The sequence below is a fragment of the Nerophis ophidion genome, linkage group LG22 (genome assembly GCF_033978795.1).
Source record: "Nerophis ophidion isolate RoL-2023_Sa linkage group LG22, RoL_Noph_v1.0, whole genome shotgun sequence".
Taxonomy (NCBI): domain Eukaryota; kingdom Metazoa; phylum Chordata; class Actinopteri; order Syngnathiformes; family Syngnathidae; genus Nerophis; species Nerophis ophidion.
The window spans coordinates 20,158,196-20,177,289 of NC_084632.1; the positions used below are offsets into that span (position 1 = coordinate 20,158,196).

At 37.9% G+C, this 19,094-nt stretch overlaps 2 protein-coding genes across 4 annotated transcripts in view; one reads left to right on the top strand and one right to left on the bottom strand.

Moving 5' to 3' along the window:
* The window catches only part of klhl26 (kelch-like family member 26), a 147,603-nt gene that overhangs the window by 35,569 nt on the left and 92,940 nt on the right, over positions 1-19,094 (bottom strand). The window lies entirely within an intron of this gene.
* LOC133540663 (homer protein homolog 3-like) overlaps positions 1-19,094 on the top strand; it is a 110,090-nt gene that overhangs the window by 1,890 nt on the left and 89,106 nt on the right. Inside the window, exon 2 of one of the 2 annotated variants that reach the window (XM_061883468.1) lies at positions 10,780-10,825. The exons of the other annotated variant lie outside the window; for it this stretch is intronic. Coding sequence (XP_061739452.1) covers positions 10,803-10,825 — 23 coding nt within the window. The 5' untranslated portion in view covers positions 10,780-10,802. The remainder of the gene's footprint in view (positions 1-10,779; positions 10,826-19,094) is intronic. 2 annotated transcript variants of the gene reach the window in all.

Sequence of the window (19,094 nt, forward strand, 5' to 3'; positions counted from 1 at the left end):
CACTATTTCCACATTCACCCATTCACACACACACATTCACACACTGATGGCGGGAGCTGCCATGCAAGGCCCTAACCACGAACCATCAGGAGCAAGGTTGAAGTGTCTTGCTCAAGGACACAACAGACGTGACGAGGTTGGTAGAAGGTGGGGATTGAACCAGGAACCCTCCGGTTGCTGGCACGGCCACTCTCCCAACCGCGCCACGCCGTCCCCAATGTGGGGTTTGCACGGTGTACGACAGGGGTGGGAATATATGTCCAGTAACATCATTAAAGACCAAAATGATCTCAAAACAATCAAGAACACCTAAAAAAAAATGCAACGGGGAATATCCTGCAAATTTGAAATTGTAAAATCACAAACGCTGCAGGGTTTAAACATGCAAAAGAGAAATGCTGCAAATGCCTAAACACACACAAACCAAACTATCAATAAAACGCTGCATGAGAAAAATTATTAAACTTTACAGAACAAGTTAGTTGGCCAGGTAAGCCAGACTTGGCATGATGAGCAGAGATGTTGAGCCTCATTACCTGTCTTCACTAGGGTTCAGTCAGGGACTTAGACCCTGTTTACAATAAGCGCTGGAGCCTATCCCACCTAACCTTATCCGTGTCCACACACAACAATGCCACCGTTTAAGACCCCCTCCGTCCGCCAGCGCAACGCAACCTAATGCGCATGTGCGGAAAATGGGCACATGCGCCTCCAGTGTTGCTTTGTGTGCAGGTTCTTTAATTTAACTTATCTAAACAATGTCCAGTGTTGTAGTATTTGAATGAACTGGAATCCAATGTGCTGTGGGGCCCTTTCTGTTGTGAATCAGACCAGAGCCATCATAATTAATCAAATCTTTAATAAACACTTGAAAGTACACGATGTGACAAAGAACATCAACCTCGGGATATAGATATCTGTTCAGGACACTCCTCACTTTTTTGTCTTCACCTTCATTGTCCATTCGTTGTTGGTGACTTTATATACTCTGGACCTAGACGTTGAGTCCGCGACATACATGGCAGACAATAACTGATACAGTCCTCTTTGCCAGTCCAAAAGCATTCTCCGTTTTCTGTAGTCTTCCCTCGACGACCATGTAATAAAAATCACACGCTACCTTTTTTATCACGTCCACGGGAGCTCGCATTCTCGTTGTCTCTCCTTCGACAAAGGGACAACGTTTTTCGGTAAGTAGAATCACAGCTGACCTGGACATTCAGAAGTTCTCTTGCCGTCTGAGAAGTGTTGTATCCGAAATAGCTGCAATCGCTTTCTCTTAAGGTATTCATGTGTGATTTCCACAAGCGTCTGTACAGACGGAAGGAGAAACACGGGCATGCCTGGATGACTCGCCGCCATATTTCCAGTGGTTAGCTCCGAGTTACAAAGCTGCCTCTTTCTGACGTCACTTCCTGTGTGGGACACGGCCTTTCTGGCGTCATTTTCTACGAACACAGTTCGTAAACGATCTCTTTGTCCATACAAAGCTAAGAGCCGGAGATTTAAGAAATACGCGGTGCATTTACCTGACTAAAAAATGGTCCGGGGACATTCATTTAAGGGGTTATCCTGCTTAGTGTAGACATAGCCTTAGGCAGTGTATTCCAATCATCCGTGAGTGGGATTGGCTAATTCCGATCACATCTATTAACTGTACATTCTTCATAGATTTATTGTGATTGCTATTGACAGTTAAACAATATCAACACAGTATTTAAACTAGTTCCCTATTCTAGTACATAAAATTGTTTGCGCACAACAAACTCAATGGTGCAGGATAACTAAAGTAAAAACTAAAAAATAAAAGTATCTCTCTGGTCAGTCTTGTATTGATCATATACTACCCTTGTTGTATTAAAGGGCAACTGCACTTTTTTAATTTAATTTTGCCTTTTGTTTACAATCATGAGAGACAAGATCACACATCTTTTTTTGGTGCGGTGGGAATTTTAAAGATGATAAAAAAACGCTTGGAAGATGCGGCAAACGGGAGTCACCGTTTTAGCCTTCAAAGCCCTCAAACAACTTCAAAACCTTCTATTAACATTTTATATACACACTGCAAGTAAATATATCATGTAGTACCAGACACATTCATAACAATAAATGATCAATATTTACTGTATTTTTGTCATTTTAACTATTGGCGGGACTGATTCTTTTCAGGGCATTGATTTCCTTTTCCATATAGCAGCGCACTTCCGACTTCTGGCAATACTTCCCACTTGTGTTCTAAACACGGCAGATTCGGTAACAAACAACAAAGACGACTATTTTTGGACAAATAAACTATTCACAACCTTATCTTTTTGAAGCTGAATATACAAAGGATGAACCACTGCTTCTAGAAGCGAGCACAAAGGAACAGTGAGATGTTGGCGCTGACGGAAGCTGAGAGAGTGACGTGAAATTGACTGCAAGCTGCAAAATGTGGAATTTGAAGCCATGCTATTTCGACATAAATGGAGTGCTTACCCAAATACACCAGAAAAAAAACTCCCCGGCCAGTTGGACCAAACATACAACTGTCCATCGAGTGAGTCACGCTTCATATTGATCATGATACACGCAGCACGTTGTGCGTATATGATAACGCTGTCTGGCTAGCTTTGTACAAATAAATAATGATACAGATACACATACTGCAATATGATTTTCAGCACAGATTGGTGTCCTATTGCAGTGTATTCTAAATTACAAACTCAAAAACGTGTTTCTTACTGACTAAAAGCTAGCTTATCCCTTGCTGTAGTTAGTTGTTATGGAAAATATCGAAGCATACCGATGTGCTAAAAAAAAAAAAAAAAGGGAGTTCCTCTGTGTTCGCTCTTACAATAACAGTGTCGCTACAGCTTGGTTATTATACAGGTTACAGAACGTAAATTAAAGGACTACTGAAATGAGATTTTCTTATTTAAACGAGAATAGCAGGTCCATTCTATGTGTCATACTTGATCATTTCGCGATATTGCCATATTTTTCTGAAAGGATTTAGTAGAGAACATCGACGATAAAGTTTGCAACTTTTGGTCGCTAATAGAAAAGCCCTGCCTTTACCGGAAGTATGTGCGCGTGACGTCACGAGTTGCAGGGCTCCACACATATTCACATTGTTTATAATGGGAGCCACCAGCAGTAAGAGCAATTCGGACCGAGAAAGCGACAATTTCCCCATTAATTTGAGCGAGGATGAAAGATTTGTGAATTACGATGTTGATAGTGAAAGACTAGAGAGAAAAAAAAGCGACGGCTCCGGGCGGCGGCAGTGTGAGCGTTTCAGATGTAATTAGATAAATTTAGTAGCATAACTCTGGAAGAATCCTTATCTGCTTATTGTTTTAATAGTGTTTTAGTAAGATTTTAGAGATTGTAAATACATACCTCGAGGTCGGATGGCTGTGGTGAACACGCAGTGTCTCAGAGAGAAGCCGAGGAGCCAAGCTCGCAGCTACCTTTTTTGACAGCTGCTGCAGGACGACGGATAATCCACTGATGTCTCTGGTAAGATATATATCACAATTTCCTCATCCAAAAACATGCTGGTTGACGTAGGGAAAACATATTCGCTTGACCGCTCTGCTTCACAACGAACAAAGAAACACCGGCTGTGTCTCCGTGCTAAAGACAGCTGCAATCCACCGCTTTCCACCAACAGCATTGTTCTTTATAGTCTCCACTATTAAATTAACAAATTGTAAAGGATTCAGCAACACAGATGTCAAAAATACTGTGTGATTATGCGATTAAAGCAGACGACTTTTAGCCGCCAGTGGTGTAGTGCTAATATTTCCTTACAGTCCGTGACGTCATGCGTATGCGTCATCATTCCGCGACGTTTTCAACAAGAAACTCGCGGGAAATTCAAAATTGCAATTTAGTAAACTAAAAAGGCCGTATTGGCATGTGTTGCAATGTTCATATTTCATCATTGATGTATACACTATCAGACTGCGTGGTCGGTAGTAGTGGGTTTCAGGAGGCCTTTAAGTATTGTTGACGGTTTTTGAATGCATTTTTAAAGTGATTCAGAGGTAGAATTGATTGCTCACATTGGCTGCATTGCTAGCCACCAAGTACAAGACAATTGTTGCCTATTACAAAAGCGAAAAAATAAAACGTATGTCTTTCTGTCTCTGATGATTGTTACCGATAGGAACATTTCCAAAAAAAGTGCAGTCCCACCTTAACCTCTATCAAGGAGAGTTTTATTAATCTACTTGTTAATATTTGCTTACCTTCTGCTGAAACGTGGCTGCGTCTACAATTCTTAAAGTTTACAATTCGCTTATTCCTTGGTGTTGTTTCATTCCAGGTTAGTGGTTTGCTTAGCTATTGGCATGACTGCTCCTGGTCTGCTCTTGGTGTGTAACATGTTTAGCCTCATCCTTCTGTGATAATAGTATTTGAGCAAATACTAACAAATGCAGTTTATTTCCCATAGTAATAGAGGTGATTATTATCATCTTAGGGTAGTGGTTATACATTGTGTCTGGAGATACATAATTAGCTTCTAGCTTGTCATCTGCAGGACTAAAAATAAAAATAGGACCAGTGTTTGTGATTCAATCCTTGTATCATTCCTTCATTCGTTTTTCACGGATTGTTGTGATCGGCATTGAAAGACATTGATTGGCAATGGCAATCTGGTACTTTTATAACTAAACTTCATCGCAAGGATTATGAGACCATTTTAATCTAAATGGGAATATATGAACATCCGAATAGTCTGCCTTCTAATGACAGCAGACCATGTACAGTAAGTGATGTTTTATTATGCCTGTTGGCTCTCATAAAATCTGCAGTGAGTAGTAATCAGTGATGAAGAAAAGAAAAAGCAATCATTGTGATGCGTCAAAATACATATAAATATTAAATGTTATTATAAATGTGCCCATTACTACATTACATATAAAACTTACATCATGTAAATAAAACCTCAATGAAAGTGTTTGGATGTTTTTAAGGGCTTTGTAGGCATAATTCAGTGTCTCCCATAGGCTCTATTGTAAGCAAACTTTTGATCGCATTTACTTAATATTTTGAATGCATTTTAAAAAATCAGATTATGAACGATAGGCATATTTGCAAAATAAAGTGTAGTTTCCCTTTAAACAATTGGGTTTTATTGTAACATAAACATTAGGCACATGAATCGGTTGTTTAACAAAGGTCGCACGGGTCTTGATCCCCTGGTAGCCCAAAAAAGTATTTTTTTTGTCCCGAGAACTCGGAGCATTTCTCGGAGTGTTTTTGGCATTTGCAAAATGTTTCTTTCACATCCGTTTTAGATTTTGCAGTGGTTATGTTAGGGCTGAATAATGATTATTTGATGATTATTTTATTAGTAGACAAGCGACAATTTTTTTGATTAGTTGAATAATCAAATGGTTATTTTTCTTTATTTATTCAAGTATATTACCACAGTGAAAAATAAACAAACAGAATTAGGGTACAAAAGGTCCTGTAAAAATGAAATTCAGTCCAAAAAGTATTTTTTAAATCTCATACAGAACACGAACATTCCTGGGGGTGTATCCATTAAAATTTTATGAAGCGTCTCATCAACAATAACAAATATTTATGGATTATTTTTTATAATCAACATTTTCAATTTTGTCATCTAAATGTTGTTCGTGTTTTTATGAATGCAGTATTTTTTAAATTGCTGGGTTTCCCTGTTGCATTTTTTTTTCTGGCAGGAATATTCAACCTAATTATTTTGAAGGCCATATTCCGGGGAACCAGAGTCCTCTATGGTGGATATTTGAATTTGGTCTCTTTATTTTGAGTTACAGGAGCACCGTGCTGCTTTTTAAGGACCATCTACAAAAAAGCTAGTTAAGGTCATCTATGACAGCACTCTGGAATACATTGTAAAACATGATTTATTTTCACAAGTTTTTCAACTGAACACTCAAGCCACTAGTTAAATAGCCCATATGATGTATAAGAGAGGACCTAAACTCGAACCTTGAGGAACACCATTAGTATAACTAAAGAAGTTGAACAAATTACCACTGACTGCATCTGAAGTAAACAAGCTACAGCAACACATTCATTGCATAACAATATAAAAACAAATTTGTAACTGCCAAAAAGAAGAGGATCTAAAAGTACAGCCTTGAGGAACGGCTCAGTAATGTAATTTACAAGTTTGGACTCTAGTGTTAAATGTTTGCTAGCAAGGTTAAAATGTCAATGCAAGGACCTGCCAACATGTTTACAGTGGTCTAAGTGCCTCTATAATATATGAGCCTCCTAGTGTTTTTAAGAATTTGCTCCAAGTTTTGAAATGAACTCGGGGCCGATATGGTGTGCTTCCCAGGCCGGATTTGGCCCCCGGACAAACAGTTGAATACAGTAGGCCAGTTTTATTATTTTTTGTGTGGCATATGGGTTTATATAATTTCTGTCTAGAGTGGTTGGTGCCGCATTTGACCGCTGGAGGTTTGTTTTGTTTAAAATGCACTAGGCCAACTTAATATTCAATGGCTGAGACACAAGCAGAGGTCATTGGCTTGTCGTTTACAGCGACTCTTTATTTCCTGTTCTCCATTTCTCAATTTCCATGACACACACTCACACACTACATGGCTGCCTGCTTGCTGCAAAGTGGATACTGGGTGTATTTGCATTGAGAACCTCAAGCTGTGCATTGTCTCTTCAGCTGTAGAGTGTATGTTTGGTTTGGATTATGCATGCTGCCAGTACCAATGGTTTGGTTCAAACACTCAGTCAACTCCATGTGTACAAAACAAGCTTCCTCTTGGACAATTCCTCATGTTAGCACAATTGCATATTTTCATCGCAACTTCAACTTTATTTGACATTCTGATTTTCACCGATACAAAAGATTTAAAAGTAATATTTGATGTTGTCAAGTCAGACATTCATTAAAAAAACGGACTGGACTCATTGGCCCTCTTGCATCATGCCTGTCCACAAACATTAGACACATTACCAGATAATTCACATCCACTGGCATTTGTGAATGCCGCCTTGCGTCCCAACAAGGCAAATGTCAGCCAGCGCTGACATTTAGCTGATAAATCAAACTCCTCTTCTGTGCCTGCAGCTGATAAAGGAGATGGTCTACAGTATATTTTGATACCTTGCATATGCAGATGTGGGATAAAAAACTGAAACACTATTGACAATATAGGAAATGTTTTAGGTAACAGTTTCTCAACTACCATATGAATAAATAAATAATAGTAGTGCTGTGAAATTATTATTTATTTTATTCTTTTGAATTTGGACTAAGCATAATTAGATGAGGTGGCGACTTGTCCAGGGTGTACCCCGCCTTCCGCCCGATTGTAGCTGAGATAGGCGCCAGCGCCCCCCGCGACCCCAAAAAGGGAATAAGCGGTAGAAAATGGATGGATGGACTAAGCATAATTAATCAAAGGTTATTCCTCGCTTGCATAGTTACAATCAACTTAAGACCCCAATATTTGAAAGTAAATGCCATTTCATTGTTGGAATGTCATACAGGAGCCTTTTTTAAAATATTTTACTTGAATGTACGTCATTAATTTGCTCAAAACTTGCCAGCAGTTTAATCTAAAGTCCAGTCAGGGTTTATTTTGAAGTGAAATTTGTAAGCCAGCACAACAGTCAGCGTCTCCTCATTCATCTTTGCACTGATGTATGTATTGACCTGATTACTGACCTTATAACAAACCACATCACCTTTCAGGTAACCATCATCAGGATGTGGGATCAAAATAAATTTTGTGATTAATCTGCACATAAACATAATTAATGTGATATTTTTCTTATTTCACATGAGTTAACTTGTTATTTTTGCGTTTTACAAGACTTAAAGGGATTAAAAAATATTAATGATTTTTCTTTGACTCCATTTAAGTGTGTGACTCTTAAGATAACGTAAACATCGTACGTCACTATATTGATGGACCAACATGTTATGTGTGACAAAGTCAACTGTGGTATGTGACTGAGTTATGATACCATCCATTGCACATTGTTTAAACCACATGCTTCACAGAAAGTCCCAATATTATGTATTTGTGAGTAAATAGAACATGCTGCATTAAAAAGAAGAAGAAAAAAAGCCAAATCCTACTCCGGCAGTCCAAATTTTATTGTGGCAGAGCTCCAAAAATAAAAATATGGTAAACACTGCTGTGCACTCACCTTGAGCTTTGTGCCTGTTTAAAATGAAAACAATAGTCCCATTAGGCTACTGTTTATTTACCTGCATCAGTGCAGATTTTGAAAGGTGTAGAGCAAGTGTCGGCAACCTTTACCACTCAAAGAGCCATTTTGACCCGTTTCACAAAATAAAGAAAACAATGGGAGCCACAAAACTCTTTTGAAATTTAAAATGAAATAACATTGCATACAGAGTTTTTTTTTGCTTTGTGCTATGTATTAACAGGGGTCTCAGACACGCGGCCCGCACCTTAATATGGAAATTTAACGTCAGTGCGACCCACAAATTTTATATGAATGCCGTTTGACAGCATCACACTTGCCAACCCTACCAAATTTTCCGGGAGACTCCCGAATATCAGAGCAACTATTCTCGTGAATGTCTGCTAATTTTCACCCAAACAACAATAATGAGTTCGATGCTATGAAGGCGCTGCCTTTAACGCCCTCTACCACATGTACAAACAGCTTGCCAGCTCAGTCACATGTTGTATGTGGCTTTTGCAGACACGTAAAAGACAGCAATGCATACTTTTTTCAACAGTCTACAGGTCCCACTGAGGGTGGCCGTATAAACAACTTTAACACTCTTACCAATATGCGCCACACTGTGAACCCACACCAAACAATAATGACAAACACATTACGGGAGAACATCCGCACTGTAACACAACATAAACACAACAGGACAAATACCTAGAATCCCATGCATCCCTAACTCTTCCGGGCTACATTATACACCTCTGCTAGCACAAAGTCCCCCCTCCTCCGTGCGTCGGTTTAGGTGGGTGGGGTTGGGGGCGGCGGGGTTTGGTACTAGCGAGGGTGTATAATGTAGCCCAGAAGAGTTAGGGATGCATGGGATTCTGGGTATTTGTTTTTTGGTGTTTATGTTGTGTTACAGTGCAGATGTTCTCCCGTAATGTGTTTGTCATTCTCGTTTGGTGTGGGTTCACAGTGTGGCGCATGTTAGTAACAGTGTTAAAGTTGTTTATATCACAACCCTCAGTGTAACCTATGTGGCTGTTGACCAAGTATGCCTTGCAGTCACTTTCGTGTGTTAACAGAGGCTGTATACTACTTGTGACTGGCCGGTGCGCAGATAACATGGTGTAAAAACCGGCGCGACGACATGTTTAAGAATGCGGTAAAGGCATTGCCATCACGGCACGCCTTAAATAAAGTAGTTCGAGTGATAATCGGAGGTGATTTCTGGCGGGGGCACTTAAATCTGGAAACCTCCTGGAATAATGGGGGAGGTCGGCAATTATGCAGCTGAGCCACATCAGAGCGGTCAAAGAGCCGGAGCTGCGGGTTGCCGACCCTTGGTGTAGAAGCAAGTATACAAGCTTTTATGAAAAAATACTGAAATTTGATGGAGTGGATTTCTACACTCTTGGGAAAAAATATTTTGTAATGATTTAAACGATTTATCATCATCAAGGTCTACTGTTCGTTCGCACTTCCTTTTACGCTCACACAAATTGTATAGTAGAAAAGATTGGAGACACATCATGTATTTACATCTAGAGTGGTCCACCAATTAAACATTAATCCAAGAAAGACCATGTTGAACTTGATAGTGCATCGATAAGTAATGTATTTGATTGACATTAACTAGTGCTGTATAGTTGTGATCGGGATGCTAATGATTTATCACTAAGCTCAAGCTTGTTTGCCCTCCATGTGCAATACAGCAATTGTCGAATGCGCTCAAGAAAATACTTAAATACACACTAAAATCTTTGAAGTTTTTTTTTTAATAAGAGAGACAGTCAGAAAACCCACTATTTTGCTTTTTTTTTTTTTCTTATGCATCACTGATAGTATTTTAATCTTAATATTCTATCTGTTTTAATAGCTAAGCTTGTACTATTTTAAATATTGGGTTGTACTGTAGCACTTTTAAGATTTATTTAAATGGAAAGTACGTAAAAAATTAGATCTATTTTTCAGTACTTCTGCTGGACTTTGTATTGTCCTAATCTGTACAACGGTCTTCAAACGCACCGTAAAAACACCCCTGTCTCGTATTCCTCTGACTATAGAACGATCACACAGTACTATGAGCACAGCTTGTAGGTTCAATATGCACAATTGAATAGTTACTCAGAAATCAATGTGTTTATATAAGTTTAGATTATTGGGTTATATCATTTCTTAATGACAAAAACGTAGTGTCTCCTGTTTTTATGTTAGTCAGTCCGTGAGTTTATAAAAGTGCAGTTATTAAACACATTTTTTCAATAATTTGAATTTAAAACGGTAATATTATCTGGCGGGAGTTTTACGGCGGTTATCAATATTAGCGTTTAATGTTACATCCCTAAAGACAACACAAATATAATGTTAAATAGACTGTTTTTGCGTGAATATTGGAACATAATGATTGCAATCCACATTGTACAATTTCCAGACTGACTTTTAAATTCCATTATATTATTTGATATACTACGCTATATTTTTTAAAATTCTTCCATCTGAGATGAACACATGTTTAAAATGTCATTCTTGGATTAGCATTCAGTTTGATGGAATGCAATTACACTTGACGATCTCAACTTCTTTCACCTTTTTCTTCTGGTTCTGCTGCAGAGGAGTTGTCAACCGGCTATAAAATGTACCCGCTGCACAGAGAGAGGTACAAACACACCCCTGTTCCCAACTGTGTCACGGCCCTGTACGGCAGGGATGGGCAACAAATGATCTGTAATGATCCCACACTGTTATTAGCTCATTTTGTCTGTGGTATCAGGCGATTAACAGCATCACATTGTGCTTATTGATGGTGTCTACCATCGAAGATAAGCACAGAGTCTATTCATAATTGATCAGTTACTGTGAATATAGAAGATGTTTGGATTTTTACATTTTTGGAACATTGCTGAGTCTTATAAAGAGTAGCAAACAGCATCTTTGTGTCTTTAGTTTTGGCGAGACTCCAAATCAACACCAGGCTTTTTCTGGCACCAATTGGGGATCAACGTGCCCATCCCTGCTAATTAAGCAGTTATCGCTCTTCATCTCCATCTTAATTTTGCTCCTCAGTGGAAAGTGTCCATGTATGTTGCAAATCATGTTGTCATGCTGTCAGTAGATCTTCCTCTTATCATATTGTCCTGTCACTCACCAGGTATTTTTATATATTGTGTGCTAAATGTGGTTGTTGGTCATTTTAAAAGACTTTTGTAACATTCTGCACAAAAACATTTTTGTAAAGTTTGTGTTTTATTTAAAAGACATGTTTTTACAACGGTATGGTTTCCTGTTCCAAAATGTCAAATCAAAACCGAATCATACAAAAACCAAAGCAATTTTTCCTTTTGTACTTTCTATTCTATTCTATCATAAATAACGTAAAAACAAGTAATCTTTAATCTTAAATTTTTAATTCAATAACTAGACAATTGTTGTGTCTTCTCTCTGTTTTTCACAACTTTGTAAAGACATTAGTATTGTAGATGTTCATATTTGCTTCTCAAATCTGACACTGAAAAAGTTAACCATTTAATTTTAGCAAAAGTGCAAACATTCTTTTTAAGAGACTAAATATGGTTGTGTTTTTTTCTCCACCATGGCCGATTTTGTTGTTGTTGTTGTCAAGTGAAAACATTTGATATAAAGTACACTGCACCTTCTGCAAGAAAAATTTTGAACATTGGGGGTGAAGGCATTATGGCTTTCAGGATGTTAGCCTATATTATTTTCCAGACAAATGTTAGTTCACAATAGAGAAGTTTCTGGTGTTTTTAGTTAAGCATTTTGTTTTCCATTGTACAAAAGCTGCAAATTAATTCATATTCAATACAATATGGAAATGGAAAATGGGTTGTACTTGTATAGCGCTTTTCTACCTTTTTTTAAGGAACTAAAAGCGCTTTGACACAATTTCCACATTCACCCATTCACACACACATTCACACACTGATTGCGGGAGCTGCCATGCAAGGCGCTAACGAGGACCCATCAGGAGCAAGGGTGAAGTGTCTTGCTCAAGGACACAACTGACATTACTAGGATGATAGAAGGTGGGGATTGAACCAGTAACCCTCAGATTGCTGGCACAGCCACTCTCCCAACTTCGCCACGCCGTCCCCCAATAGTTACAATTAACTCTGGGCTTAGTATTTCTTTTTGTCAGTGACTAATAAAAAGGATAAATGGGAAAAAATGATAAGTGAACGGGGGTGTTCAAATCAATTCACATCCAAATCCCAATTTTTTGGAAATCCCTATTCTAAATCGATTTATAATTTAAAAAAAATAATTAAAACCATTTTTACCTTTCTTTTTTTTTTTTTTTAATAATCAATTTTTAGATTAAAATCTTATTCTCAATTACTTTGTAAATTATTTTCCAATTTATTGTGAAACTGGAATTGGGTTGGAGTTGTGGTTTCTCTATTTTCTTTTATTAAATTGATGAACATCCTTATATTTTTGTAAATTAAAAAAAATATATTTTAAGAGCATTTCTTAGGCTAATTCTGCGTGTACAATTCGCACGTCAGCAGGAAATAGGAGCTTTTTTAACTTGTTATAAAAAGTTTTTATTATAACTTATATACCAAATAATATATTATAAGAATTGTGTTGAATTGAGAATTGATTCTGAATCAATTGGACATCATTCGGTCCCTAAAAGATTCCCGCCTCTCATTATTGAACCTGCCTTCCACCTAAATACAGCTCGGATAGGCTCCAGCACCCCCCGTGACCCATATGTGTTGTCTTACATAAGGATAGCAAATGATAAACAACACATCTCTTTCCAATTTTTGAGTATTTCTAGTAGGACCGATCTAATACTATTGTTAGTGTGCAGAAGCGTTACCACGGTGACGTATAACCTATGGGAATTGCAGAAGATATTCAGAGCAGAATTTTCCAAATCTGAATTACCGACTGAATTTGTTAAGTTTTGTGATGTTTAGACGGTATTTCCACATACTTTGTGGATTTTAGATGCAATTGGATATGGTGTAATGTTACAATGAAACATAATTAAGCATAAAAATTCAACTTCTTTTCATATTCTACTGGTACTTTAATTTCTCTTGCCTGTCTTTATTAAGAAGACCGCATATTTTTGGCAAAATGTGCAAGTGCTGGCACTTCAGCTTGCGGTATGTAAAGTGTGTTTCATTTTGTTTGAAGCCAATATTTACGTGCAGTACCAAAGGTTTGAAGTCTGACTAAAACCATGTGTGTCATTATGAAAATCCTTATCATCGCTTATTACTTACAATAGTACGTTTCTCTTGTTTTCTGGTCTGCCATCTTTCTACTTTGCTCGATAGTGTAGGGAGGTATACATCTTCACCACTTTAGTCATAATTTTTGCGCTTAAGAAACTTCTTTATGGCTTTAGCTTTAGACTTTTTCTGTTTGTTTGATATTGTCATTACTCCCACAATTGGTGGAAAAGTATTACATTTGAGTACCGCTGCGGTTCATATGGACCTCAGCCAAGAAACTGTTGTTTTTTGGAGGCCCTATGGGGAGCGCTTGCGGCCCAACAATAGGCCCCGGCCCTATGGTAAATAAATGCTATCTTGCGCCACATGAAATGTGTTTCATTGAGGGAAGTGATTCTATGCAAGTTCTGGCTAGGTTTTGTGGAATCCACTATTTACCTTATTCTATCCATTTATTTAACTAACACTTGTGATTAATTTGTTAGCTGTCTAGCACTTGATATCTAGAGAGGTATCCGAGCTCACTTAACACTTGACCCTCTCCCCTTTCCTGACAGAGAAATAAGACACAATGTGCAAAACCAAAGACCAAGGGCCAATACAAGGGGGAAGAGGGAGTATTTGTTTTGGGCCTATGTCCCCAATGGGCACTAGATTGTGTGCAAAAGGGTTTGTTTGTTGGTTGAGATGGCTGCACCACCTTGTCTGTCCAGCAGGGGGCAGCAGAGAAGTTAACCACAATTTTCTCACCGAAACCTGCTGGTTAACATTACGTACAATGTTGGCCGTACATCAATAACCGCAACGATAAAACCTTTATTGAATGAAATAAAAAGTAGTGGCTACCAAGACCGAATACCATTTTATTGGTTTGTGATGAAGCAAAAATACTGAGTCCTCGACATCTTTAACTATATTGTTCCGAAAGTCAGCGTCCTCTGCAGTGAGCATTGTGCATAACAGGGCAACACTTTCCCCGAAATGTGTAACTCTGACAAAGATTTTAGACCAAAACTGGTTATCAGGAGTTTGTAAGTCTGTACAATAAATGTACAAAACTTGTTCAAGTCTTGCAGCCCAGTTCAAATCAGCTTACAGGAGTGGTGCTTCTTTCGCAAAACAATCACGTCAATAAATTATTCCAGGATGAGATGGCCTATTGTTTACTTATCAATCTAAATGGGCTATAATGTATGTGACAGACTAAACAATTGCCCAATCACCTTCAATGTTTTTTCCCCTAAACACCTGCACCTTTTCTAATAGATTGTCACCTCTTCATCAGATTGGTTTGTGAACCCATTCATCTGACATGTCATGTTGGGCAAAGTCACCCTGTGATCATTAATCTACTTAATGACCATATTGGGTGGTCATGAGTGGAGGATTTCTGCCCACATCCCATCTCACATATTGTTGATATTTTGTGTCACACTCAATGTGCCTCATCATCAAAGTTTGGGATTCATGATCAGTTAATTGGCATTTTAATAACCCCTAAAACTCACAGTACACACTGAGTCCTCACACTGCTCTGACAGCCTAGCCAGCGTCACAGTGGGGAGGCAATTTTGAGAAGAAAGTTGTCAGTTTTCCTATGTTAGTGCTTGACCTTCACATAAGTGCTGCTGTTTCACACGCACGGAGTGTTTTGCTGTCCTTGTCTGGGCAGAGTTCTGGTGATTTTACTCTGCTTCCTTTACTGAGTGTTAAAAAAAAAAAGTACATCCAGAAAGTATTGACAGCTCTTGACTTTTTCCACATGTTTTAATGTTACAGTTTTATTCCTAAATTGAATAAATTAATTTTTGTCCCCAGAATTCTACAGACAATAAATGCCACAATAACAATGCAATTTTATTTGTATTTTTTTATGATTGTAAATGTATTAAAAATTCACATGTTAAAAATAAAAGTTAAAGTACCCTTGATTCTCACACATAATGTGACAATCAAATGATTCTCTGCATTTGACCAATCACCCTTGATCACCCCTTGGGAGGTGAGGGGAACAGGGAGCAGCAACGGTTGCCGCATCCAGGAATCATTTTTGGTGATTTAACCCCCAATTTCAACCCTTGATGCTGGGTGCCATTTTTTATAGTCTTTGGTATGACTGGGCCGGGGTTTGAACTCACGACCTACCGATCTCATGGCGGACACTAACCACAAGTACATAAGTAGTCACAGCATATGATTAATACTTTGTTGATGCACCTTTGGCAGCAATGTACAGATACATCCTGGATAAAAAAAGAACCCTTCTCATCCAACCTGGTGGAGCTTGAGAAGTGATGCGAAGAGAAATGGGCAAAACTGCCCTTAGCCAAGCTTGTGGCATCATATTAAAAATACTTGAGGCTGTAATTGCTGTCAAAGGTGCATTGACTGAAGTATTGCCCAAAAGCTGTGAATACTTATGTACACGTGATTTTTTTTACCCCTTATTTTGAATGAAAAAAAATTTATAAAAAATGTTTGACATTATCATTTTTGGGATATTGTGTGTATAGTTTTTCGGACAAAAATGAATTTATTCAATTCTGGAAGTAAGGCTGTTATATAAGATATGGAAAATGTGAAGCGCTGCGAATACTTTCTCTATGCACTGTATACATTTTACTTTGAATGCAGGTATGCTGTTTGGCTAACTCAGTGGTACATTTTCTTTGCTGTGCTATTTTGTAAGTATGTTGCTGGATGTTCAAAGGAGGAAAAGATATGAAGAGAAATCCACTTTAAACAAAACCTTCCAAAACAAAAACAAATCACTCCCTAAACGGCAAGTCCCCATTGAATATGTCTGTGTCATCTTAATGCACAGATGGTGAAAATGATACAAACAAACAAGGCTTTAATTTAGATTTTAGTTTGGAAGCAAAATTCAGGACACACTATCTTACATATTGTTTCCCACAGTCTGATTTGACAAACTCAAAAGGTGCCATATGTAATAATGTGGCCGGAAATGGTGTAAAAATGTGGCCAGAAACGGTACTGCAATCACAGTCAAAATTCTGTAGTCCCCTCCCTCTCTTCCTGACTGACGTTGCCCGATATGCAGCCGAATCCAGCTCCATCGACTCGGCTTCTCCAAGGAACTTCAAACTTCCACTGCCTCTTACTAGGGGTTGAGGTGCTGGGACCATAATAGCGTTTTGTCAATAACAAATCTCTAACCAACACATTTCACACAAAAAGTAGGCTATTTTCAGGAAGAAGTACCTGATGCCTGCGTACAATATCACAACAAATGGCAATCATATGGTTATTGTCAGTGCTCTCAGAAAACAAAGACTAAAACAAACGGCAACCAACGCTAGTTACACTGGTGAAAATAAGTAGAGCATGCTTAGCCGTCTCCATACGTTTCACATTGCCATGATGACAGCCGTGCTAATGTTGGAACCCATTTTCTCAGCGTATTAGCATATTGAGAAGGAAATAGGCACTGACACTACCCATATCCACATAAGTTTTATTTGTCGAAAATATATTTTGCCCTGTCAGTTCAAATACACATCCACATAGGAGGCTAACGACATATAGGCCCGTTAGCCTATATGTCAATGTGTCATTTACCGGGCTAGCATGCTAAGTATTACACTAGGAGCTATACACCATCACACTAAGTATTCGTAGCAAAAACATACTAGCTTTGTTAGATAAGATCATAGACTGTATTGGACAAAATAGTTTACATATGGAACGTCCATTTCCATTTATTACAAGTAAGAAAACTTAAATGTCCGACTTATCTATCAAAGAGATAATTAGAAAGTTTGGTGTCAGATGAAAATCGTCTTCATCGTTTAAAGGCATCCTCGATACAAATTCTCATTTTGCTTCTGGCTTGTCATGAATAAGTTGAGAATCGTAATGACGCCTTTTAGTAGATTTACTAAGGTCTGACATGTTTAGTAACTTTACCAGTGGCAGTAGCCAGACAAGAGGGCAGTGGATGTGACACATTCACAGACTTTCTAGTTGGTCAAATGGTAAAGAGCGGGACATCGAAATTAAAACAATAACAAGATTTCGGGGCTGTAAATCTAATTTTTAAATGAGCATATCCAGGCTGAACTACTGTTATCACTTATAGAGGTATTCGAAAATAACATGATTTATTAATGGCTTTTGACATATCAGGGCCATTTCATGATGACTCGACGTGGAATTAACATAGGTGGTAATTTGAAGACTAATACACGAATATTAATATAGCTTGTTGTCATCCTGGGCCTTTAAACAAACTGATTTATGACAATTACATCATCTTATGGTCAAAGTGTAAAATTTTCTACAGTACTCCACATTGTTTACTTAGGTAAAATAGTTGTTTTCAATTATTCAATGAAATCAATCCGAAAAATATTCCGGTCTGCTGTAAAAAAAAAAAAAAAAAGAAAGAAAAAAAAGTTTATTTGGGTTCCTAAAAAACGATTTCAGTGTTTCCGTTAGTCCTGTGCGTTAATGTAAATATTAAATATAGATCCAGATTTACATATTATATATATATATATATTTTTTTATTTTTATTATTTATTTAGCATTTACACTAAATCTCTATATCAACTTGATTGATTGATTGAAATATTTCTTTCAAACCTGCACAGTACAACAAAACACTTTTTTTTTCATTTTTTACATTTTGGCAGGGATAATTATGCAAGGCTTGAAAAGGGGTTGGATGAAGCAGATGCTTATAATATCCCAACCCCTCTTACTCATTCCACATTTAACAAACAATATAATACAAGAACAATACTATATAAACAAAAACAAGAAAAACTCCTGTACACTAACAATATGATAGTACCACTGTTACTATGAGACAAGACAAAACCAGACAAAACATACACACGCACACACAGGCCCAAACACTCTCTGACCATACAGTAGATTATATATACATATACACACACACATATATATATATATATATACGTGTGAATGTGAGTGTGAATGTTGTCTGTCTATCTGTGTTTGCCCTGCGATGAGGTGGCGACTTGTCCAGGGTGTACCCCGCCTTCCGCCCGACTGTAACTGAGATAGGCGCCAGTGCCCCCCGCGACCCCAAAAAGGGAATAAGCGGTAGAAAATGGATGGATGGATGGATGGACATATATATGTATACATACGGTATATACATATATATGTGTGCCATTTTACTTATCATTTCTCCTTTTTTAATAAAACACAACAGTTACACCATCTTTTGTCATACTGTATAATTTTCTACTGAACTCCTCATTGTTTACTTAAGTATTTGCCTTCAATTCAATAAAAACTATCAAAAAGATAATTTCGTCTGCTGGAACCTCATCTTCTTAAGATGCTGCACTTTAGCTTAAACCTCCTCTACTGAGAAGCTCATCTCTCACTTTAAAACCTCTTGATACAAAGTACTGTAGATCATGATGTATTCCTGATGTTTTTTCCTCAGTGTACCATCCATCATATCTTCATAGACCACTCAAAATGTTTTTTGCCTTTTAGTCAATAAGACAACATTAAACATTTAGTATTGTCTGCATGTACGATGATGCAGCGTAGATTGGTAAAGATGATAGTCATGATTTGTTCCCAAGCCGCCCGGCTTTCCCAACATCGCTGTCACTTTCTATGAGATGTGATTTTCATTGCAGTGGAAGTAATGAAGCGTCATCAAAGATGCGCAAGCAGTAATTCAAAACAGAGCATGAAAGGCTG